General features: G+C 36.7%; 1 protein-coding gene across 10 annotated transcripts in view; it reads left to right on the top strand.

Moving 5' to 3' along the window:
• KAT6B (lysine acetyltransferase 6B) overlaps nt 1–22,752 on the top strand; it is a 179,619-nt gene that overhangs the window by 8,712 nt on the left and 148,155 nt on the right. For 8 of the 10 annotated variants that reach the window (XM_045841883.1, XM_045841881.1, XM_045841890.1 and 5 more), the window contains exons 2-3: nt 2,340–2,410; nt 5,205–6,087. In XM_045841883.1, coding sequence (XP_045697839.1) covers nt 5,467–6,087 — 621 coding nt within the window. In that variant the 5' untranslated portion in view covers nt 2,340–2,410; nt 5,205–5,466. Of the gene's footprint in view, nt 1–842; nt 986–1,013; nt 1,076–2,339; nt 2,411–5,204; nt 6,088–22,752 lie in introns of those variants that run through there. The other 2 variants (XM_045841882.1, XM_045841884.1) reach the window with 2 other exon arrangements.

The raw sequence follows: 22,752 nt of genomic DNA, 5'->3' as shown, positions 1-22,752 counted from the left end.
GAAGATACTGTTAAGATTTGTGAATCCTCACTCAGTTACATAATAGGCTATGAAAAAATCCAGGAGCATATAAAAGTGAGAGCTAAAAATAACTTCTAGCAAGTACAACTTGGGATGAAAAAAAGTAGACTCTTATTAATCTTTATTTTTTCTACCACTGTTTTTGGCTCATCCATAATCTCATGACTCGAGTGTTATGACATTGGCTTTGAACAACACATAGCTTTAGTAAAAGCTTGGAGTAAGCTTCACATAATATTTATGATCCAGGGTATTTTGACTCTTCTTATGCTGACATGAATATCTCTGAATAGTGTTGATATTTATATAATACTAATGAAGCCAAAAGCTTAGTGTTGGACTAAGCATTTCTCTAGATCTGTTTAGAATGGTTTCTAATGAGTGGTGTAAATAGTGTTTTATTATAAGGCTGTATGATACAACCATATAATTTACTGATATTATTTGGTAGTTAAAAATAAAATGATTCACAACCTCAGAAGATAGAATAATTTAATTTGATGTAGTATGAGTCCCCAGAATTACTTTGGAATGATTCACTCCCTTTTTGATAGCCTTTTGGTAAACTTTCAAGTTTTTATAGAAAAATGAAAGGAGAATAATGATTTTTGGGGTTGTACTGATAGAATATCCTGTCTACATGTGATACAAACCCTAGTGCTCTAAAAAGAGAAGCCGTGTAGATGATTCCAAATCAGGAGGAAAAAAAGCATTTCTGTTTGTCTTGTAATGAATTATGCATTTTCTTTCCTGTAGATTTGTCTTTCTAGTTAGATACTGCTTAGACCAAAATTAAATTGGTGTTCAATCTCTTTTCTTAGGGTACACCAATTTACAGTGGAGCCAGTGGAGTCAGAAACAAACCAGCCTAAGATTAAAAAACTTGCAGTGGATGATATACATGTGTTTAGTTGAGAATTGGCTACAGAAAAGAGACTTCTGATTTTGCTCCTCTCCTAAGTAGGTGTGTGTGTCTTTAACACTGATTCTGCTTGTAGCAGAGAGCTGCTGAGTTACATCTGCTTCTGCCTAATTAGCTGTTAGTTGGTGTCAGGTGAGAGCTAATTTTGAGATTAAATTGAGGAGTGGGGTGTGTGCCTGCGGCTGGGGGAGGGGAAAGGAGGATCTGAGGTTGCTTGGTTTTGTATAAGATCAACATGCAGTTATTCAGTGTTGTTTTAAACTTATTCACAGTGTTTGCCTTTGAAGTAAAAATGATCACTGTCCTCCAATGGAAACTTGTGCGTCCTTCTCTTAGGCTCAGCTATAGGCCTGTTCTTGATATCAGTCAGTACCTAGATGCCAGGTGACCTTTGGGACAAATAGTGAAAATTGCCTGGGAAAGTTAATACTGACTTTTAAACAATGTTTGACCCTCACCTCCACCCCTCCCCACTCCAGATAAAATGTTATACTTGCCTGGCTATTTGAGTAACAGCAGGATATTTTTTTGCTTGGTGAGATTCTTTCTTAGGCTCTATCATAAACTGATTTCTAACATTTGAAGAGCAGGTCTGGCCTTAAGAACAGAATTTATGTTTTTAGTCACTTGCTTTGGGGCTTCATTTCCTTTCCCGAATTCCCTGTTCTTAATTATGCTTTAGTAATTGGAAGAGTTAATGCATCACCAAAGGTAGTGTATTGGGTTGGCCAAAAAGTCTGTTTAGTTTTTTCTATAAAATAAAAGACTTATCTTTCATTTTTTTTTTACCAGTAACTTCATTGATTTGGATATTTTGAGTGCATCAGCTATCTCCTGCTATTGCCTTCTAATGGGTAGAAGCCAGGGGTGCTACTAAACATCTTCCAGTGCATAAGATAGCCCCACAGCAAAGGATTATTTGACTGAAATGTCAGTAGTACCAAGAAACTTTGCAAACCACTTTCAGCACATTTGATCAGTCACAGCACCTTCTCCATACGTAGCACAAGTCTTTTATTTTGCATTTCAATTGCATTTTTACCTTACTTGAAGTAATAAAGCATAATACACTGAAAATGTGTGTTTTCTTCCATCTTATGTATTACAATGGCTGCACAAAAATTCACCAATTTCGATGTTTTTTAAAAAAATGCATGCTAATATAACAGCTGTCACAATACAGTCTAACAAAATAGTTTTGCATGAAGTTAAAGACAACTAAGCACTACTAGAGCCATTGTTTGGAAAAAAATAAATTGACTTCTTGGTCAACCCAATACTAATAAACTCATTGTAGCTGAGTATATTGAATAGTTGTGGAGAGCCATAGTTGGTTGCTGAATTTAAGGGATGTCCTTGTGCCCAAATTAACATTTACTTTTTTTTCTTTTGGCAGATTTTCCTGAAGATCTGGACAATCTTCTTTTTCTGTCATGAACTATTAAAACATTAGGAGTTCCAATTCTGGTATTTTCCCTTATTTTCTTATATTTTTCTATAAAATGTCAGTCTTACTGAAATGTGTTGGTAATGGATATGAATGATACTTTTGATTGTGGGTAAGGACTCTGGTAACAGCTTGTCATGAAGGTATATTCTGGGTATTTATTAGTTATGGTCTATGTTTTGTTTTAATCTGTGTTCATTTGCTTTTGTAACCAAGATGCCTGAAAGCAACTTTGCAGTACTGAATACTTTTCTGTGACCGCTTTTCCTGCTCCTCCATTTGTATTTTTGTGCAAATTATTTTAGTTGATTCATCCTGAATTAATGATGAAAGATAAAATAATTACTGGGACACAGTAAAATGTCTTCTGATGAAATTTTGCCCCAAACCATTTTACTTCGGAAAGATCGGCTTCCTGTTCTAAGCTTTCTAATACAGAATGATTCTGGTGTTTTTCCATGAAAGTGGTTGCACTGTGATTTCATTCCTAGACACACCATGTTCCAAGTCTGTGATTTATACAATGGCACAGAGGGACGTGCTTATTATATTTGCAGATAGACACTGATGATAGGATCAAACAAAACAGTCTTTAATAGGTTGGAAGATAGATTCAAACTGACAAAATGAACTTGAACTGTAATAAAATTTAAATCTCAGCATTTAAATTTGCAAAAGGAAGGGAATGGAAAGACTCAGCTTGACAGCAGTTTTGAAAGAAGATTTGGGATTTTTAGTTGGGCTGCATGCTTAGCATAGCCAGTTGTATGGCATGCCTGTTAAGAAAGTTCCTGTAACCTTGGATTGTATTTATAGTTGGATAATGCCTGAACTGCCAGATTTTGAGATGGGCATGAGCCACTAGTGAGCAATAAAGAAAGAGGTGTTTGGAAGCCATGTGATATGTCGAAGTGGTAAGGAACTGGGATGTGAATGGTCTAAAGTGAGGCTGGAGGTAGAATTGGTTTTGGTTGTAGTGGTTTTCAAAAGATACTTGTTTTCAAATATGTGAAGGCCTGTCATATTAAAGAATATTAAGAATTCTTGAGATCGTTCCATAGGAACTAGGACTACTGGGTAGAAATTACAGGAAGGCAGATTTTTGGCTCCTTTGAACAAGAAATATATTACAACTAGAGCTGTCCAGTAGTGGAGTGAGCTGCCTGAAAAAGTGAAAAATTCTCAATCACTTTTGAGACTTCATGGTCCATCTGTTGGAGATATTAAACAAGGGATCTTCTTACGGGATAAGTAAAGGTTGGGCTGACTGACCTCTAACAGTCCCTTCAGCCACAAGTTTCTGAATCTGAGGGGGGGGGGGAATGAAGTGGACATACAGTCTACTGCAAGGAGGACAGTCCTTTTTAAATGGCAGCTTTCAAGCTGACTGAATAAATATATGGGTCAGTGGCTCAGCTGTTATTCAGCAATAGAATCTTTGCGAACAGATGTTGTATTTTTCAGGATATCTGGCTAAAGTTTTGAGGAAAGCAGTAATTTTCTTTTTAAGGTACATTAAATCAATAAATAACCAGAGATGACTTTAATTTTATATATTATGAGACATTTTTCAGTGTGTAGATATCACATTTGATGGAAGTGATGACTGTATATCAAATATTAGATACTATGCTCACTTATTTTTCTCAATAGTTCTGTGAGAGATATGTTATTATTACCCTACAGATGAAGTGGCTGAACCGTAAGTCACTTACCCAGGGTTTCTTTCTTAGACATTGGTAGAGCTGGCATTCATTCGGTTAGTCTGATGGCAGAGGAAGAACTAGCTAGAGCAGGCAACTGTGGCTCAGTAAAGATAGTGCTAGACTTAGAATAATGGCGTTTGAGCCTTAAGTCAACTATTGACTGTTACCTTGAGTGAATTCCAGCTTCCCCTTAGCCTCAGTCTCTCCATAGTGTTGTCCTGGAGACAAATGATAAGTTATATGGGAGCACAGCGTTAAACTTTAAACTATAAAAAGAGTTAAGATGTGGATGGAGCCCAGACTTGACCCAACTCCTAGGCCAGGTGCTCTTTGCAGGTACACTTAAGACGAGATTAGAAGTCCAGAATGGTTCTTGTGTATACCAAGCGGCTCTCACAGAGCAGCACCACTGTCTGCCTGGAATCAGATTTGTGTGAACCTTGCATGTACTGAGTTTCATGAGTTAACTGGGTAGTAAGGTACCTAAAATGCTACATTATTTAAAAGGTAAAGGGTTATGTTACTATATTCATTTCAGTTTTCCAACCTGTGGGTTAGAAAGTGTCACAGACTCTTTAAAGGGATGGGAGGATATGATTCTATAGAAGTGGCTAGATGGGAAATTTTCTTATGTGTGAGGCTTGAGAAATATCTAGTTGAAATAGAAGAATCAGGATTATTGTTCTTTTTTATATTTAAAATTTCTTAAAGTTAAGTTTAAGTTACTTCCATCAGACTTTTTGTATCATAGACTTATTCTTGGTGTTGATTTTATGTTTATGATAGATGTATTTTGAACCACTTTCGTGTAATTTTATTACTTTCAGTAAAGGTTATCCATTAAACATGTAACTTAGTTGTGATCTTTCAAGTGCCCCATAAGTGACCTCATGTAAATAACAAGTGAAAAGTCTTAAAAAAAGTTCTTTCTCAGACTGAGACCCAATTTCTGTTTGGAAAATATTGTCAGTGAGAGTTGGTTACATAATACTTGCCTGTCATTACTTCTGGGGTCATTTTGCATTGGAAAAAGTAATACTGTAGAGTCTTTTAATTTATTTTTAGAAGTCCCTTTATTAAGAGCCTTCTCCCCTTTTTATTCTTCAAGGTCTTGATTTCCTACTTAAAGATGTTCTTCACCCAAATGCAGTCTTTCCTGTTGGTCAAATAAGACAACTATCAACATTGCCTGTTATATCTCTTTTTAATCTCTTAAGGATGGATGGATGTTTGTAAGATGTTGCTTATTGTGTTCTGGAATACTCTGCCCATTCGTTAAATTGTAAATGACTTTTAAATGTGCAAGTTCTGTTAAATACAAGGAGAACCTCTATGGGTAACTTTTGTATTGAAGAAGTCATTTGTCAACCATGGTAAAACTTGCAAACCCACTTTATACAGAGTGGATTCTTGAAGCTATACAGAAAATTAAAAAGCAAAAGCAAAGGCCCTCTGAGGAGAGAATCTGCCATGCAGTCAGTACTTCCCATGGGTTGGATAAGAAGACAGTCTCTGAACAGCTGGAGCTCAGTGTTCAGGATGGCTCAGTTCTCAAAGTCACCAACAAAGGCCTTGCTTCCTATAAGGACCCAGACAACCCTGGGCGCTTTTCATCAATTAAACCAGGCACTTTTCCTAAGTCAACCAAGGGGTCCAGAGGAACATGTAATGATCTCCGTAATGTGGATTGGAATAAACTTTTAAGGAGAGCAATTGAAGGACTTGAGGAGCCAAATGGCTCCTCCCTGAAGAACATAGAGAAGTATCTCAGAAGTCAAAATGATCTCACAAGCACCACCAACAACCCAGCCTTTCAGCAGCGGCTGCGACTGGGGGCCAAACGTGCAGTGAACAATGGGAGGTTACTGAAAGACGGACCGCAGTACAGGGTCAATTATGGGAGCTCAGATGGCAAAGGGGCTCCCAAATATCCCAGTGCTTTCCCATCCTCGCTTCCACCTGTCAGTCTTCTTCCCCATGAGAAAGACCAGGTAAGTGAAGAGAGAATGTTAATGCATTCTACATATTGCCCATTTGACTTGTGTAGTTTCAGTTAAATTTTATGTGGACAAAAGTTCTGAGTAAAGTTTGATCAAATCAAATGTTTTTGCCTTAGAGCAGGGTTTTATATTTTAGAATGTATATATTGTCTTACAATATAAAGTATTTTATATTATTTTACGATGTATTGAGGGCTTCCTCATTGTTTGATGAAGAACTTAATGTGGTGATTGTGTGATCTGTTTTTTAAACTCGAATTGCTGACATGCTAGCTGGAGAGTGCGTGGAGTGACCGGGGAAGATAGCTTTGATCCTCCACCCTCGAGGCAGGGTCACATGTGTTTTTAAAAATGTAAGGAAGGCCACTGTATGTTTTTCTTTTTAATTATTTATTATTTATCTTCATTTTCAGCTTTATTGATGTATAATGTATATTTTCCTCTTTATTATTATTTTCAGCAAAGAATTTATAGAATAATTATTTTAATACTGATAGTCTATGCATTCCTGTAATTGTTTTAATATGTGACATAAGTCCTGCCTGTTTCAATTTGAAGTCATTTATTATTGCCTGCTTCTCAGAGGGTGTTTATTTTGAAATTGAATGTTTATTTTGTTGCATAATGTTTCTTTTCTTATACTCTTTGACTTCTCTGGGCCTTATGTAATTTCTGGAGTATTTATACATATATGGCAGATTTCTCCATAAGTTACTCTTTCAAAGCTACTGAAATTATGGTCCAAACTACAACCAAAGTAGAGCAACAGCAAATTGTTTATAATAATCCAGATCCTTAGTTTTGGGGCTTGTTGTCTGTCCTTTGGGCAAGTGGATACATTTATATGAGTTAACTTTACATCTTGTAAACATGTATCATTAATCATTGTTGATAGAAAGGGTGGTTGTAACATTAACTACATTTTTCAAAGTGATAGAAACAAATGTACCGAAAGTTGTACTGATGGCGTACTTGTCTCTTTGGATACTGCCAGCCTTTAAGGTAGACCCTGCTTCCCTTAGTGGTTTATGCTGATAGGAACCCAGCTTGAGAAACTGGGTGGGACCAGGTGGTTTGCCTTCCCATGGACTAATCTGAACCCTAGCATTTATATCTTAACTTCATTTTCATTTTATCAGCTTTTCTTAACATTTATTTTATCCTTTGGTGGTATTTGTCTTTGTCTTTGTGTAAGCAACTCCTAAGTCTTCGTGAGAGAATGTGGGCATAAACAAAAAAGTTAACCTATGAAAATTTCTTTTTAATAACATTTGTTTAAAAAACACAGCAAGTAATTTAAATACTAATTCCTGTGTCTGACACAGCCACAGTAAGCACTTCTGTTGCTCATTAAATATTTTTATAAAAACTTACAACATTAGGAAATTCCTCAAGGGAGTGTAGAGCCATTTCTTGATGGATTTGGATATCTTTGTTTTTAAAATATATACATTACCCTAAGGTATATTAAGGTTTTATAGTGATCAGGTATGTGGACTAATTCAGGCAGCATTAGGCAATTTGATAGTATGTTTCAATAGTTTTGTCATCCAGGGGATATTTTTACTCGTGATAGAGGTGTCAATACAGATTTTCCATAGTTCCTTTTCTGTCCTTCTCTTTCACCTTGCCCACCATTTCTTGCCAACCTTATCATATTTTTTTCTTACAGCATCTGTACCAAAGTATTTTTAGTCTAAAGGAAAATTCATCTCTGAAAGTGTCTTGGATTGAGAACAGTGTAATTTATTGCTTAGCATGCAATTGCTACTGCTCTTTTTGTGATGACGATCTTTAAATTGTCCGGTTAGCACCATCATATAACAAGGAAAGCTGAGAAAATGTGTCCTAGAATTTTTGCTTGATCAAATTCGGAGATCAGTTGTATTGAATAGTTATAATCTACTTCTTAAGAATAAAAATACATGAAAATGAGGTTAAGTCATTGTGGCCACAATGTATTATGCTGTTTGTATTGTATGATACCATTTTTCCTTAACAAAATAGAATAAAAATTACATCATAATATATTGCCCTTTGAGATTGCAAGTGGTAAATAGTTGAAAACCATGCAAACTTGAGAAGTAAATGAAATAAAAATTCTTAACCTGGTTCTGTGAATGAGTGTGGGGAAGGTATACCACAAACCTCCTGAAATCAAACAGTTATGTGTATCTACATGTTTGTCTAGGGTCAAGGTCTAAAGTTTTTATCAGATTCCCAAAGGGATCCAAAGTGTTAAATAGCCAGTGTGAACATTTTCTTATACTGTAGAAAATATTTTGAATTTCTTACTCTAAAACCATAATACGCTAATGATTATCTTGCTTTGGCTGCTGAACTTGGATCTGTATTGGTTGGTTGTACTGTAGTTTCTTGTATACGGGACTTTAATGTATTTGAAAGACAGATTATCATTGTTTTTGTGCTAGAAGTCTATAGAGTTTGCATTGTGGGAGGACATTTATGATATAAATAGCAGCTGTTTGTACAGAAAGAGTAATCTCAATTACAATTTAGTCAACTGATGTCTTTTGGAGAAGCTGTTATTCTAGTTACTTGGCTGAGCAGTTTCATTTAACTGTAAAAACGAATAAAAAATAGTAAAAAAAAACCATTTCTTAAGGTTTAAATGCCGGTACTATTTCGAGTGCTTTATATTTATTATCTCCTTATCACAATAACTGTTAGGACTGTAGATTATTGTCCTTACTTTACAGATGAAAAACTGAGGCTAAAAGCCTAAGTAATTTGTCCAAGGTCACTCAAAGAGCTGGTGGGTAGTAAAGCCAAGATTCTAATGAGAGTCTGACTCCAGACCTCTTTACCGCTGGGCTGTATGCTGGTCCACAGCAGTGACTTTTCACTGACAGTAAAAGTATCTCTTCTAGTTCCACAGACTCTTAGAAGCAATTTTCCCTGAACAAATAGATTTCTGGCATTTTAAATTTGGTAGCTGCAAGGAGCCTATTACAGTTTTTAAAGCACGTATTATTTATAATATCAGCAATATGGGAAAGCAATAGGGAAAATAGTAAATCTGTGTCTAATTAGATTTAACATCATCATCATTCCTATGCATGACTGCTAGGAAGAATACAATGCAAGTTAAAATAGAAGGCTGCTTTCCTTTCTGAAATGTAATTGCACATCTTCTGATAGAGAATTCAAATTGGATATTACCACACTGGCTTCTTAGTGGGACTTCTTTGTATTTATTTAAGAAAGCTCTCTTTGGTGAGGTGATATAGAAATGAATTAAACCACTGAAGATAACACCCTATCTTTGACTTCGTGAGGGAACTCCTAAAGGGTAGTATTAGTGTTTCTCATTAAAAGTGGTAAAGCTCAATTAGGTCAGATTATTAGGACTTTGGAAAGTCAAATATTCTAAGAGAGACTTCAGTTATCACCACAGACTTTGTAGCATTAAGGTTCCATTTGAACATTTGGGCTTTAGCATTTTTATAAAATCGACTTAGTTCAATTTTAAATAGATTCCTTGGTATTTCACTTTATTGGGAATACCTTCCTAAAATTTATTTCGTGTCAAATCTTGGTATGTTTCTAGTACAGTACTTAATAAATGGGACCTTTCATTCTAGACTATGTAGGAAAAAGGGAGATACTTCTAATATCAAGTGGGGCATTTGATTTTTTTAAAGAAATGAAATGACTTACATTTTACAAAAACATTCAAATATAATTACAAAAACAATGATGATGTCAATAAGAAGAAAAGATGGGTTTAAAAAGAAGCACAGATGATCAGAGGTGAGGCTAAGAAGCAAGTGTGTTTCATTTTTTGTGATCTTGGCTTACTCAGTTGTTTATTGTAGTTGTCCCCACGCTTTTTAGGGTTTTTGGCAGTGTTATTAGTATGAAATATTTCCATAAATAGAAGATGAATGTCATCATGTGTCAGTTTCTTGTGTTGTAGAAATGTCATAAATTAAAGAAGTTTAGATTTTCCTTCCTTCACTTTGCTCCATTCGTCCTCTAATCTCTCATCCCATTATCTTTGCCCTAGAGAGAACCTCCTAATCTCTCTGGGAATTTTCCAATTGCCTGTGCTCTCTGCAGCACCATTCACTTGGCCATACTGTTCTTTGATAGGGCAAAGGCTTCCAGAAGTCTCTCAGCCCTAAGGGGAATTGTTCCTAGTTTCAGACAACTCTGCATCTTTTTGGCAGAAATGTGTGGTATTTTTTACCTGCTAATTATGTAGAGTTCAAATGTCCTCTCAGTTGTCCTTGTTTTCCTTTGAATTGGTGTCCTTTGTATTGCAGATGTCACATTTCTCAGAGAATGCTTAGCTAAGTGTATTCAACTGAAAGTTGGATAAAGCCCTGAATATTACAAAATATATTCTTCCATATGACCTGAATTTTGGAATTGGTATGGATGGAAGTCAGTTTTAGAATGACTACAGTCAGAAACGTATTATGATGTGAAAGAATAGGTGAATCAAATGCTTGCTATTCCAGGGTCAGGGAAGGAAAAAGACTGGTTCGTGTTGCTAATTAATTTCCTGAAGTTCCTCAAAATTAGCAGAGTATCTGAGGACAACTTTTGTGAGCAGATAGTAGTAGTTGTGGAGGCATTGTTGAGAGAGCCCTAGGATTGTCTCAAACTAGTTAGTTGAGTCAGCGGAAGATAAAATGAAGAGTGAATGAGTTCTCTGTTGCACTCTGGGGCATGACAGCTTATTCCACTTTAGAGCTTTTATCAAGATGGGACTTGCCTAGAGTTCTAATGAAATAGGCCTCAGGTAAACTAGAAACATAATGTAAGAGGGTTTTGACTCTTAAAATGAGTGTTAAACATTCCTTTTTACTCTTCGGATCTTAGATGTATTTGATACTGTAGTTGCATTTTCTACAACATGGAATCCTGACATGAATGATCAATCTGCTCTCTGATTTCCTAATGGTATTTCCTTGCAAGCATTAAGGATGCAAAGGGTGTGGTTCCTTGACTAACTTTGGATATTTTCAGCAGTTTTCAGGAATTTACTATTGTATTCCATATACGTATTTGGATTACTACAGCTACATTTGTTATACTTTCAGTCAGTGCCAAGAAAAGCTGTACTGTATAGCTTCAAAGTTATGTAACAGTTAAGTGCTATTTGCTAGTTTGTTCTAATTGTATTTGAGTGGCAAAGATATTTACCCTTTCCTTTCTAGCTTTATTTAATAAATAGCACATTTTAATGTTTCTTAGAGTGAAAAGGTGTTTGTTTTATGTATTCTATCTTTGTATCATGATAGCGTACAAAGGATGCATAAGAAAATGTTACTATTTTACCATTGCAATAGCAAACTTAGCTTTAAAATTCATGACTTTTTGTTTTGCTTATAAACTTAATTTCTTGGCCTCTACATTAAACTACAATAAATTTGATGAAACTATTTTCTTTAGTTAGTTTTTTTAAATAGTGTTGTAACTACTATTTAAAATGTGAATTTGCATCTTCATATATAACTTTGATCTCTCCAATCTATTAATGTTTCTAAGTACATAAACATCAATTAGCTCACTAAATTAAAGTCAGCAAATGAGTCAGCCATGTAATTTGTGGCAGGTTGAGTTAGCAGGGCCATGAGGAAAGTATGTTTTATTTGTGTGTGGGTGCTCTTATCGCATTGTCTTTATACATGTAAGACAAGGAGGTATGTAGTGCACTTGGTGATATGCTAACCACTGTTGTTATGCTTCTGCTTGGGACTGGACTGCTTTCTCAGAGCAGTCTTCAGGAGTTCCAAATGTATACTACTGTTGTTCCTTTCATAAGTGAACCTTTAATTAGCAGGATGTTAATGTAGACTGTAACTGTTTGGGTTTGTTTTATGAAAGGTAATATTTTGAAAAATCTGCAAAATGAACTATATAGACAAAGTTCTAGAGTGAGTGCAATTAGAGTTAAACTGTGAGGCTGGGCTCTACAAAGCTATAAAATAAATACTAATCAATGGTCTAAGTAAAATCCAGGAAGGATTTGTGTTAATTTGACAAATGGGTTTAGAATTCTTTAGTCATTATTTTTTAGAAACCAGCTTTGTTCATACATCCTTTCTCTAATTTGCCTCACTTTTGATCTTTGATAAAACCAGCTGCAATTTTGTTTCATTAACAAACTTAACTGGTTAACAGATGTTTGTTTTGGCTTGATTGTGTCCTTTCTATTAGAAACAGCATAGCACACACAGAAACCATGCTGGGCCTTTTCCTGTCTGAGGTTAGACAGGAGTTTCAGAAGAGCAACTTAATTTTATTTACAAGTTCAATTTTTGTGCCTCTGTACTATTATTGTAGGTATACTGTTGCTGTATATGCACATATTTTAGCTCTTGTTCCCTCTGTCAGGGAGGTCTTTTGTTCTTAATCCTCCATCTGTTAGTCCACTATATTCCTTCCCTGCTCCCTGTTCCCACACAGTTTTTTAGCATTGCAAAATCTTAGCATGCACGGAAAAGGTATTGCAAAAAAGGTAATTGAGATATCAATGACTCTTCCACAGTTCTAGGGAGGGAATGGGACCAGCCTGCTGAATTTAGATAATTTCTTCCATCTTCTTTGATGTCAGTAAGCTACCATATGGAAAGCAATGAGGCCTACAGGAAAGGGGTAAGCTGTGGTCTGGGCTGCCTGTGATACTCAGAGTGATGTGGGCTGGGCGCCAGAGGCGGCACTTAAATGTTTCTGTAATAGTTTCTGATGCGGCTGGTCGTGCTTTTTGCCCATGGTTTATGGCCATGCTTGTGACCCTCAGATCATGAAAGGGAGTGATGAAGTTCAAAAACCAAAGATTATATGAGGTAAGAGAAACAATAGTAAGAAAAGCAAAAAATGCCCAGATTAAATGTCAGTATTAAGAACATCAAATGATGATTCCTATTTGATATTTAATCAACTTGTTCCCCCAAACTGGTATTTTAATACCATGTAGAAGCTTCTACCTTATAATCAAAACCCATCCCTAGCTATTGAGCTTTGAGATGTGAGTAAAGCAGCCCCAAACAGGATCTGCTAGTAGAAGAGTATGGACTGTTTGAAAAGCATAAGCTCTTTCGTGTAGTTAGACTACTGAGATGTGAGGCGAGTGGGAAGGGCAGGCAATGGAAGGAGCTAGGAAGATATTTCCCCTTTAACTTCGTAATTTACGAGATTGTAATATTTCCGAAAAATTGAAAGAGTAGTTTAATAAGTGTTGTGTTTCTTTTACCTAGATTTACTAGTTGTTAACATTTTGCCGCATTTGTTCTCTTCCCTGTGTGTATGTTTTCATGTGGGTATTTACACACATACACAAATATACTCATATTTTGTGGCTGAACTATTTGAAAATACATAGCGAGCATAATGATATTAAGATATCATTGTATTAAGTTATAATAACTGTATACGAGGTTTGTCCATAAAGTATCCAGCCATGTAATATGAAAAATAGAAATATTTATTGAAGAAGATAGAAGATACAAGAAACATTGTACATGGGACAATGATGCCTCAGTCCCCTTCAAGGTAGGCACTTTGGGATCTTACACAGTTCTCCCAATTGCCATCAGCTGCCCTATCACATTTTCCTGAATCTCCTTGAAGGTCTGAAATCTCTTCCCTTTCAAAGGTGATTTTGGTTTTGGGGAAAGCCAGAAATCACAGGGCGCCATATCTGGGCTATAGGAAGGCTGAGTCACCTGGGTGATTGGATATTTTGCAAAAAAACTCTGCACAAGACATGATGCATGAGTGGCCACATAATCGTGATAAAGCTGCCAATCACCAGTTGCCCAGGGCTGCAGACTTCTGAATCATCTGAATAGTTTCTGTAGAGGAGTGTTCAAGCTTAATGCAAAATTTGATGCAGATGCGTTATTCTACTCGCTCAGTCATTTTGAATGTCACAGCCACACAGTACACATGCTCACTCAACATGACATCTACCTCCCCCACTGCCTAGGACAGTAAAGTCTTATTGTTCACACATGCGCATTCCAGTCCATTCTCCTTGACTGCCAGGTTACACAATGTTTCGCAAACTGTTCTCGTTATATTAATAATGGCTGGACTTTTTCCAGACAGACTTTGAAACATTCTCTTGTATAACCACAATACTATTATATCATGTGAGAAATTCAACAGTGAAACAAGAGTGTTATCTAATACTCCATATTGCCCCAAATGACCCCAAAATGTCACTTCAAATTTTTGTTTTTGATCAAGGGTACAGTTAAGGATCACACATTGTATTTGGTTTTCATATCTCCTTTAATGGAAAACAGTTTCCCTCTTTATTTTGCTTCTCTTGTCAGTCACATTTTTGAAGTCTTTAGGCCAATTGTCTTGTAGGATGTTCTACAACACAATTAGTGATTGCCTGATTGTGTCCTCATGATTGGATTCAGGGTAAACATTTTGGCAAGAATACTGCATAGGTGATGTTATGTATTTCCTCTTTTATCATACAGGGAATACATCTTTTTAGGTTATTTTGTTATTGGTGGTGCTTTTTCATCAGTTGGGTAAGGTGGTAACTGCCAGATCTCTTACTAAAGACACTTTTTTTCCCTTTTGTAGTTAATAAGTAATCTGTGCGGTGACACCTTGAGGCCATGTGAATAGCCTTTTATCCACTGTGTATTAATTTCCTGTTACTGCTGCAAAATATTACAATAAGCGAGTGGCTAAAAACAATGCAAATTTATTGTCTTACAGTTCTGTAGGTCTGAAGTACTACATGGGTCTTACTTGGTTAAAATCACAGTATTAATAAAGCAACATTCTTCTGGAGGCTCTAGGAGAGAATCTGTTTTCTCATCTTTTCCAGCTTCTACAGGCTGCCTGCATTCCTTGGCTCCTGGCCCCTTCCCTCCATCTTCAAAGCTAGCAACATCACATCTCTCTGATTTTCCATAGTCACATTTTTTTCTAACCACAGCCCGTACAGCTTTTAAAGAATTCTTGTGATTAGGTGGGGCTACTTATACAATCCCAGATAATCTCCCCATTTCAAAGGTCTTAATTGCATTGGAAGGTCATTTTGCCATGCAGGGTGACAGATTTATAGGTTCTTGGCATTAGGAAGTGGACATCTGTGTGTATGGTGGAGCGGGGGGCAATATCCTGCCTGTCACACAGTGGTTTCAATATCCTCATCTAAACCAATTTTTTTGCATTGGGGGTTGCAAATCTCTGAAGATTTTGGGGCTGTGGCATACACTGTCTAAGTCTGCTTAGAAAGGAATGAATCATAGTTTATGGGAGTAATGCTAGTTGAAGCTGGGAATTAAGAGGCCTGAGTTCTAGTTTCGATGATATATCCTCAATCATTTCCATGGGGGCAGAAGCAGGGACTACCTTTTGCTTCCATTTTGAGTCTATTTACTCATCAGTCAAAAGAAGAACTTAAAAATGGATTTGGCATGATTAGCTTGAGAGTTTTTAACAACTGGAGTTTTGATATCCAAAATGTTTTCTGAGAAGTGCCCATAAAGTTGTAGAGGAGGGTCTTTCATTTAAATGTCCACAGATGCATGTAAATATCTAAGACAATTTAATAAGGTAAGCTCTTTGGTGACATTTTAATGATTTAAGTAACATTTGAAGAATTTTATGTCTATTATTTAAATGTGAATAATCTTTAATTAGAGAACTCTAGGTAGGCTGAAAAATAAAGACTTATTTGGAAAAGAACAATATGCTTACAATGTTATATGTAAATTATATCTCAATAAAGTTGGGCAAAAAGGAAAAATATCATGCAGGTGGATGTATATGACATTCTTTCAGCTCTTAGTAAAAACTCAGAAAAACATAAATATCAAACCAAGATTCATAAAAGCAGTTAACCTTAAGAATCCTCTATTCCCTTTCATTTCACAATATTTTAGTAGGATCTTTTGCAGTAGCTGCAGTTAGTTGGAATGCTTTGGAATACTGTTGCAATTGTTAAAGAATAACTGTTTAGTTATCAGTCCATAAACATACTTTTTAGAGCTGATAAAAAAGATGATCTTCTCATTTGATGAGCTCTGACCCTCTGTAAACCTTCCATCTTATCTCATTTTCCACCAGCTATGAAATATAACACGAAGCCAACAATTACATCCTCACAAAACATTCATACCCACTTATAAAATCACCTCTTTATTGGAAAATTGTATAATATCTTGATTTCAATTTACCACGACATGTTGTGCAATAAATCTTGTTTGGATATGAATACAAGCCTGCAGGCAGTTTGCAGAACATTGATCAGGTGCAAATTGTATGTATTTTTCTAGCATCTAAAGATTTCACAGCAAAATAAAATAAATTGTTATTATTGAGACCACCTCTTTATAGGTTGTTTTTAAATCTGACGTAGCAGAAGAGCACCATGCATCTTATCCAAAGTGCCTTGACTCTCCTGAAATCCATGATTTGTGTTTGTGACCATTTTAGTTCACCATCTCCTCTTTTGTCATATCAGGAGATGTGCTATACAACAAAAAGCAAAAGAACATGTTAAAATATGTACTTGTGTCTTGTAAATGTGTGTATGAACAGTGCATATTAGACTTGAAGGCTGTACCAAAGACATGAAAATAGAGCTATTAGTATCATGTTAACCTAGTGCTTCTGATGTATTAAGTAGTGTTTTAAGTATTTAATACATACAAAACAATTTTATATAAAACCTGAGATATAGTACTGTTACTAATGGAATTTTACAGATGAAGAAACAGGCCAGATAAGGTACCTTGCCCGAGAGAGAGTACACAGGAAGTGTTGGGGCTGGTATTTCAGTCCTGGCACTCGGGTTGGAGCACAGCCACTTCACCACCCCCTAGGTGTCTCATTTATTTGGGTGAAATCAAAGCATGTCTGTTGAATTCTTGTAACATATAAAAGCACTATACTGAGCACTTTAGAAGTTACAAAATATAAACTATATTTAAGTTATAAGTAAAATTACCATTTGAAACATACCAAGATCTGCAGCTATGTGATTCCTCCTTAAATGACCAGGGCAATGATCTTCTTTTTCAGGGTGAATAAAACGTTCTTTTTTTAGGAATGGGTAATAACAGCCAGCATTTATATAATGCTTACTATGAGTCGGGCACTACTTAAAATGCTTCGATTATGATAACTTGACTGTGAGGTAGTACTTCTTTCCATTCTTGGTTTGCAAAGGAAGGGACTAAAGCACCTGAGGTGAAACTATGTGCCCAAAGGGACACAGCTGTTGTGCAGTAGAGCCAGCATTCAAACCCAGGCATTTGGCTTCATAGTCTGTGCACTTAACCATTATGCTACCTGGCCTCTTATTTTTCTCCTGAAGAAAAAAATTTTAAAGATAAGAATTACACGCAGGTTCTTATAACCTGGACCTCTAAGTGACTAAAAAGTGTTTATAAGCCCTGGCTGGGAAGGTCAGTTGGTTAGAGTGCTGTCCTGATATGTTGGGGTTGCAGTTTGGTCCCCAGTCAGGGCACATACAAGAATCAACCAATGAATGCATAAATAAGTGGAAAAACAAATTGATCTCTCTCTCCCCGCCTTCTCTCTCTCTATAAAGTAATTTTTTAGAAAGTGTTTTTAATAGGACTCATTGAAAAAAACTTGTTAAAATTCATTTAAGGTGGCTTTTCCTAAATGGTGTTCTGAAGTGTAGAAGGAAGTAAAGTTTTCTTTAAGATGTTAATGGTGCTGCCCTGGCTAGTGTGGCTTAGTGGATTGAGCATGGGCCTACAAATGGACAGGTCAGTGGTTCAGGTTCAATTCCTGGTGGGGTCACATGCCTGGGTTGTGGGCCAGGTCCCCAGTAGGGGGTGTACAAGAGGCAACCTGTCTATGTTTCTCTGGCACATCTATGTTTTTCTCTTTCTCCCACCCTCCTCTCTGTCTAAAAGTAAATAAATTTTTTTTAATTGACCATCATAGGTCTAGTTGTCTGTCCTAAAAAAAAAAAAAAAAGATGTTAATGATGCTGATAACATTCTGAGATTTCAAGTCCCAGAGACGTTCTGAAGTTTAGCTGGCTTAGCCCACACTTTCCCAAGATGATTCAATGATGGGCCCTCTCCTGTCCCCTTCTCACAACAGCCATTCACGAAATTTTTGCATTTGGTAACATATTTTGGATTGTGTTGTGATATAAGATTATACTGCTAAATCCCTTTCCTCATTTCTTCCAAATATACATCCCAAAGAAAATGAATACACATCCCAAAGAAAACAATTGGTTAATTGAACTTGGTGCTTGTGCTTCAGAATAGAAAACCAAAAGTCATCAAATCCATACCTTGTCTGTAATGAATTAATTTAATAAATGTTGAATGATCATTTTCTTTTTTTTAAAGATTTTATTTATGTATTTTTAGAGAGGGAAGGGAAGGAGAAAGAGAGAGAGAGAAACATCAATGTGTGGTTGCAACCCAGGGCTGCAACCCAGGCATGTACCCTGACTGGGAATCGAACCTGCGGCACTTTGGTTCGCAGCCCACGCTCAATCCACTGAGCTACGCCAGCCAGGGCTATATGATCATTTTCAACTGGAGAATAACATTTCAGTTGCAGGTGATTGTTGAGGTGACCAAGTTCAAGAGTTTTATGCCGATGTCCGATGACTCCTCAGGGGTTTGTGAACCCCTGAAATTGTATTCAGAATGCTGGGCTTATATATTTATGAGTATTTTTCTGGACCCTCTAGCCTCTCCCCTCCTTTAACAGGTCATTTGACTCAGACCAGTGGTTCCCAGACTTTGCTGCACATTTGAATCATCTGAAGAGCTGTTAAAAATTTCAATTCCCAAGTTAACCCTTACACCCATTAAATCAGAATGTATTAGAATTTTTTGAATATCTTGGGCAGTGCCACTGTGCAGCAAAAGTTTGGGAATCACTGCCTGAGGCTAACTTTCATTTTTTATAGATGAGCAAACAGGGTCTGCTTATGTGGTCCAGGAAACAGTCTAGATGTGTTAATTGGGCAGGGCCCTAGTTCTTGCTAGGGATCTTAGAGATCCTTGTAAAGGAGGCTTATGAGGAAGTGGCTCTGGAGCCAGAATTCTTAGGTTCAAATCCTGACATTTCCCCTGGGCAAATATAGTCTGTGTCCTAGTTTGCTCAGCTGAAAGACACATGGAGATAACAATAGCACAGCCTGCATAGGGACAGTTGGCTACAACCACATGGGCCTGAGATAGCAAGGTAGTGTGAGTGAGCTTTTTCTGAACCCCGGTAAAAGGGCAGCTGAGCAGAGTCCAGGGCTCTGGGAAGGGCAGCAGACCCTGGCACCCTTTCCCTGGCCATCCTGCTCTTAAAAGTGTAAATTGATGTCCTTATCACTTGCTAATGAAGACTTCCTCTCCTGTTGAAGACTTGCTCTGATCACAGACCCCATGAATGGCTAAAGTCCTCCTTTCTGTGTTGTTTTTTCCTTCATTTTTTGTTGCTTAAATAGTCAGAAAAAGAACCTGTTTTCAGAGTAACACATGCTCGTTGTACAGACTGAAAAATACAGAAGGGTTCAGGGGTGATAACACTATGACTGAAAATTTCACCCCAAAGATGCCTACTGTTAAAAGTTTATTTATTATATTTGTTATATTTAGATAAAAAGAGGAATATGTTAGCTATATAACTTTGTAGTTTGCTTTCTTATACTTACAATCTGTTGTGAGCCTTTCCCCATATTCTTGATTATTCTTTGAAGTGTGATGTTAAATTGCTGCTAGGATTTCTCATGTCTCTGTTTAACATTTAGGATGTTCCTACTTTTTTAACTATTACAAATAATATTGGTACTAAAAATTTGTGTATGCATGGGTAATTATTTCTTCTTGGATAGATTATTAGAGGAGGTATACTGGGGCATAAACATGAACTCTTTCTTTAAGACTTTTGGAACATACTGTCAAAAACTGGTCCAAAAGGTAGCACCAATTTGGTACTCTTGGGCAAAAGATGAAATCCTTGGGCATCTGCTTGCTTCTTAGCCCTTACTGTACCTTGCTAATGGGGTAGAGAGAAGAGTGCATTCCTGTTACTTTCTTTACTTTGCATTTCTTTGATTATGAATGACTTGAACATTTTTAATGTTTAATTGTTGTTGCTTAGTAACTATAGTTTTGTAGTTATCTCCCATCCTTCATTCCTATGTCCCAGAGGCAACTATGTTCAACTTTCCAAGTATATTTAGTTATTTTTTTCTGGAAGTTAGAGTTCTGTTGTTTTTTTTTAATCGTCACTTGAGGACATGCTTTGAGAGGAAAGGAGAGACAGAGAAAAAGAGAAACATCAATATGAGAGAGAAACATTGATCGGTTACCTCTTGCATGTACCCAGACTAGGAGCAAACCCACAACCCCAGACATGTGCCTTGACCATGCATCTGACCTGTGTCCTTTTGGTTTACCGGGTGATGCTGCAACCAACTGAGCCACACTGGCCAGGGCACAGTTCTGTATTTTTAAACAAGAGTCTTATAATGCTGTTTCCTGAATTTAATTTTGGATATTTTCTATTGACTTCTTGCCAGGAAAAATAAGGATAAAGTTCTCTTATACACATAAACCCTTTTCTTTCCCATTTCCCTTCTCATCTCAGTGTAATTAAGTCTTCATTTTTGCTTAGGTCAGTATTTTATTGTGTTGATATTTTTGGGAATATGCAAATAATCAGTTGAGCCACGAAGTATACTATTATCAATTTTTGTGATTTTTCTTGGTTATTTTTAGAAAGATCTTCCCCATCCTTAGTTTAGAGAAGCATCTACTAATATTTCCTTTTAGTTTTTTTTTTAAGATTTTGTTTATTTATTTTTAGACAGAGGGGAAAGGAGGAAGAAGAGAGAAACATCAGTGTGTTGTTGCCTCTTGTGTGCCCCCCACTGGGGATGTGGCCTGCAACCCAGGCATGTGTCTTGACTGGGAATCAAACCAGTGACCCTTTGGTTAACAGGTGGCACTCAGTCTACTGAGCCACACCATCCAGGGCATCCTTTTAGTTTTTTGTTTGTTTTTAGTGATATGTTTAATCCTTAAAATTATCTGCAACTTTTAATTTTGGTAAATGGTGAAAGCAGTTTTTTTTTAGATAGCTGACTGATTGTTCCAAGATCATATATTAAAATTCTTACTTTCTGCCCTGGCTGGTGTGGCTTGGTGAATTGAGTGCTGGCTTGCAAACCAAAGGGTTGCACGTTTGATTCCCAGTCAGGGCACATGCCTGGGTTGTGGGCCAGGTCCCCAGTGGCGGGTGTGCGAGAGGCAAACATTGATGTTTCTCTCCATCTCTTTCTCTCTCCCTTCCTCTCTCTAAAAATAAATAAATAAAATCTAAAAAGAAAAAAAATAAAATTCTTACTTCTCCCACCAATTTAGAATGCTTAAAAAAATTACGTAACTCTATGTCTGTTAGAAATCTGGATCTCTCTTAATACTTGGTTTTACTTTTGCCTTTGAAATTTTAATTCATTTAACTTTCCAACTTTTATTTTATTTAACCTGATTTAACCTGAGGTGGTGTCTCCAGTTTTGCTTTGGAGTGTAGGGAAGGAGGAAGGGAAGAGGAGGGAAGGGGGCAAGAGGCAAGAGGCAAGTGGCCTCCCTGGTACAGTATTCCCATTCCCCAGAATTTCTGGATTCTATGCAGACCACTTGAAATTATTTGCCCCCAAATTCTGTGGGTCTCTAGACAGTCTCACCTAGCTATATGTCAGCCTGTGTTTCACTAAGTTCTTATGATCATTTTATGAACCTGAGGTTCAGAAAAGGGTTTATTTTAGCTGATTAGCTATTGGCTTTAATGGCATAAAAGTTCATTGTCAGACATCCTTGCTTTATTAAACCTTACACAGTTGGAAGAGATTGGGTTACCTGTTAGGCATGCCTTAAGCTGTTGCCCATCAGACTTTGGTCAGTACTGTGCTGTCTGACCTCTCCAGCCACCTGCTTCTCATTCAGTATTGACCAGAGGTTTACACTGGCCTGTGAATTTCCTAAATTCACTTCTGTTACTGGTTTGTAATTTCATTCCATTGTGGTTAGAGAACAAAGTTTGTATGATTTCAGTCCTTTTACGTTATTGAGGCTTGCTTTTCGGCCTAACATATATGGTCTAGCCTGAAAAATGTCCCATGTGCCCTTGGGGAGAATGTGGATTCTGCTGCTGTTGGGTGGACACACAGAAATGTTTGTCAGGTCCAGTTGGGTTTGTAGTGCTGCTTGAAACTTCTGTTTTCTGACTGATTCTTCTGCTTGGTTATTTTATTATTAAAAGTGTAATATTGAAGACTCCAGCCATTACTGTTGGCAATTGTCTGTTTTTTCTTTCAATATTGACTCTTTTTCTTAATGTATTTTAAGGCTCTGTTTCTAGGTGTATATATATTTATGATGTTATGTTTTCTTGATGTATTGATGCTTTCCTTATTACACAGTGTCCTTTTTTGTTTCTAGTAACAGTTTCTATGTTAAAGTCCTTTATCTGATGTAGTATGTCCACTTCACCTTTCTTTGGTTACTGTTTGCATGGTATATCCTTTTTACTTCCGGCCTATTTATATGTCTTTGAATCTAAAGTGTCTTGTAGACAACACAAACAATACTGGTATGAACATGCATGAAAAAGTGTTTGTTGGGATATGTGTTTTTAATTCTTTTG

This window comes from Phyllostomus hastatus, unplaced genomic scaffold (genome assembly GCF_019186645.2).
Source record: "Phyllostomus hastatus isolate PE091 unplaced genomic scaffold, TTU_PhHast_1.1 phas_contig_38, whole genome shotgun sequence".
Classification (NCBI taxonomy): domain Eukaryota; kingdom Metazoa; phylum Chordata; class Mammalia; order Chiroptera; family Phyllostomidae; genus Phyllostomus; species Phyllostomus hastatus.
This window is presented reverse-complemented; position numbering and strand designations above follow the sequence as displayed.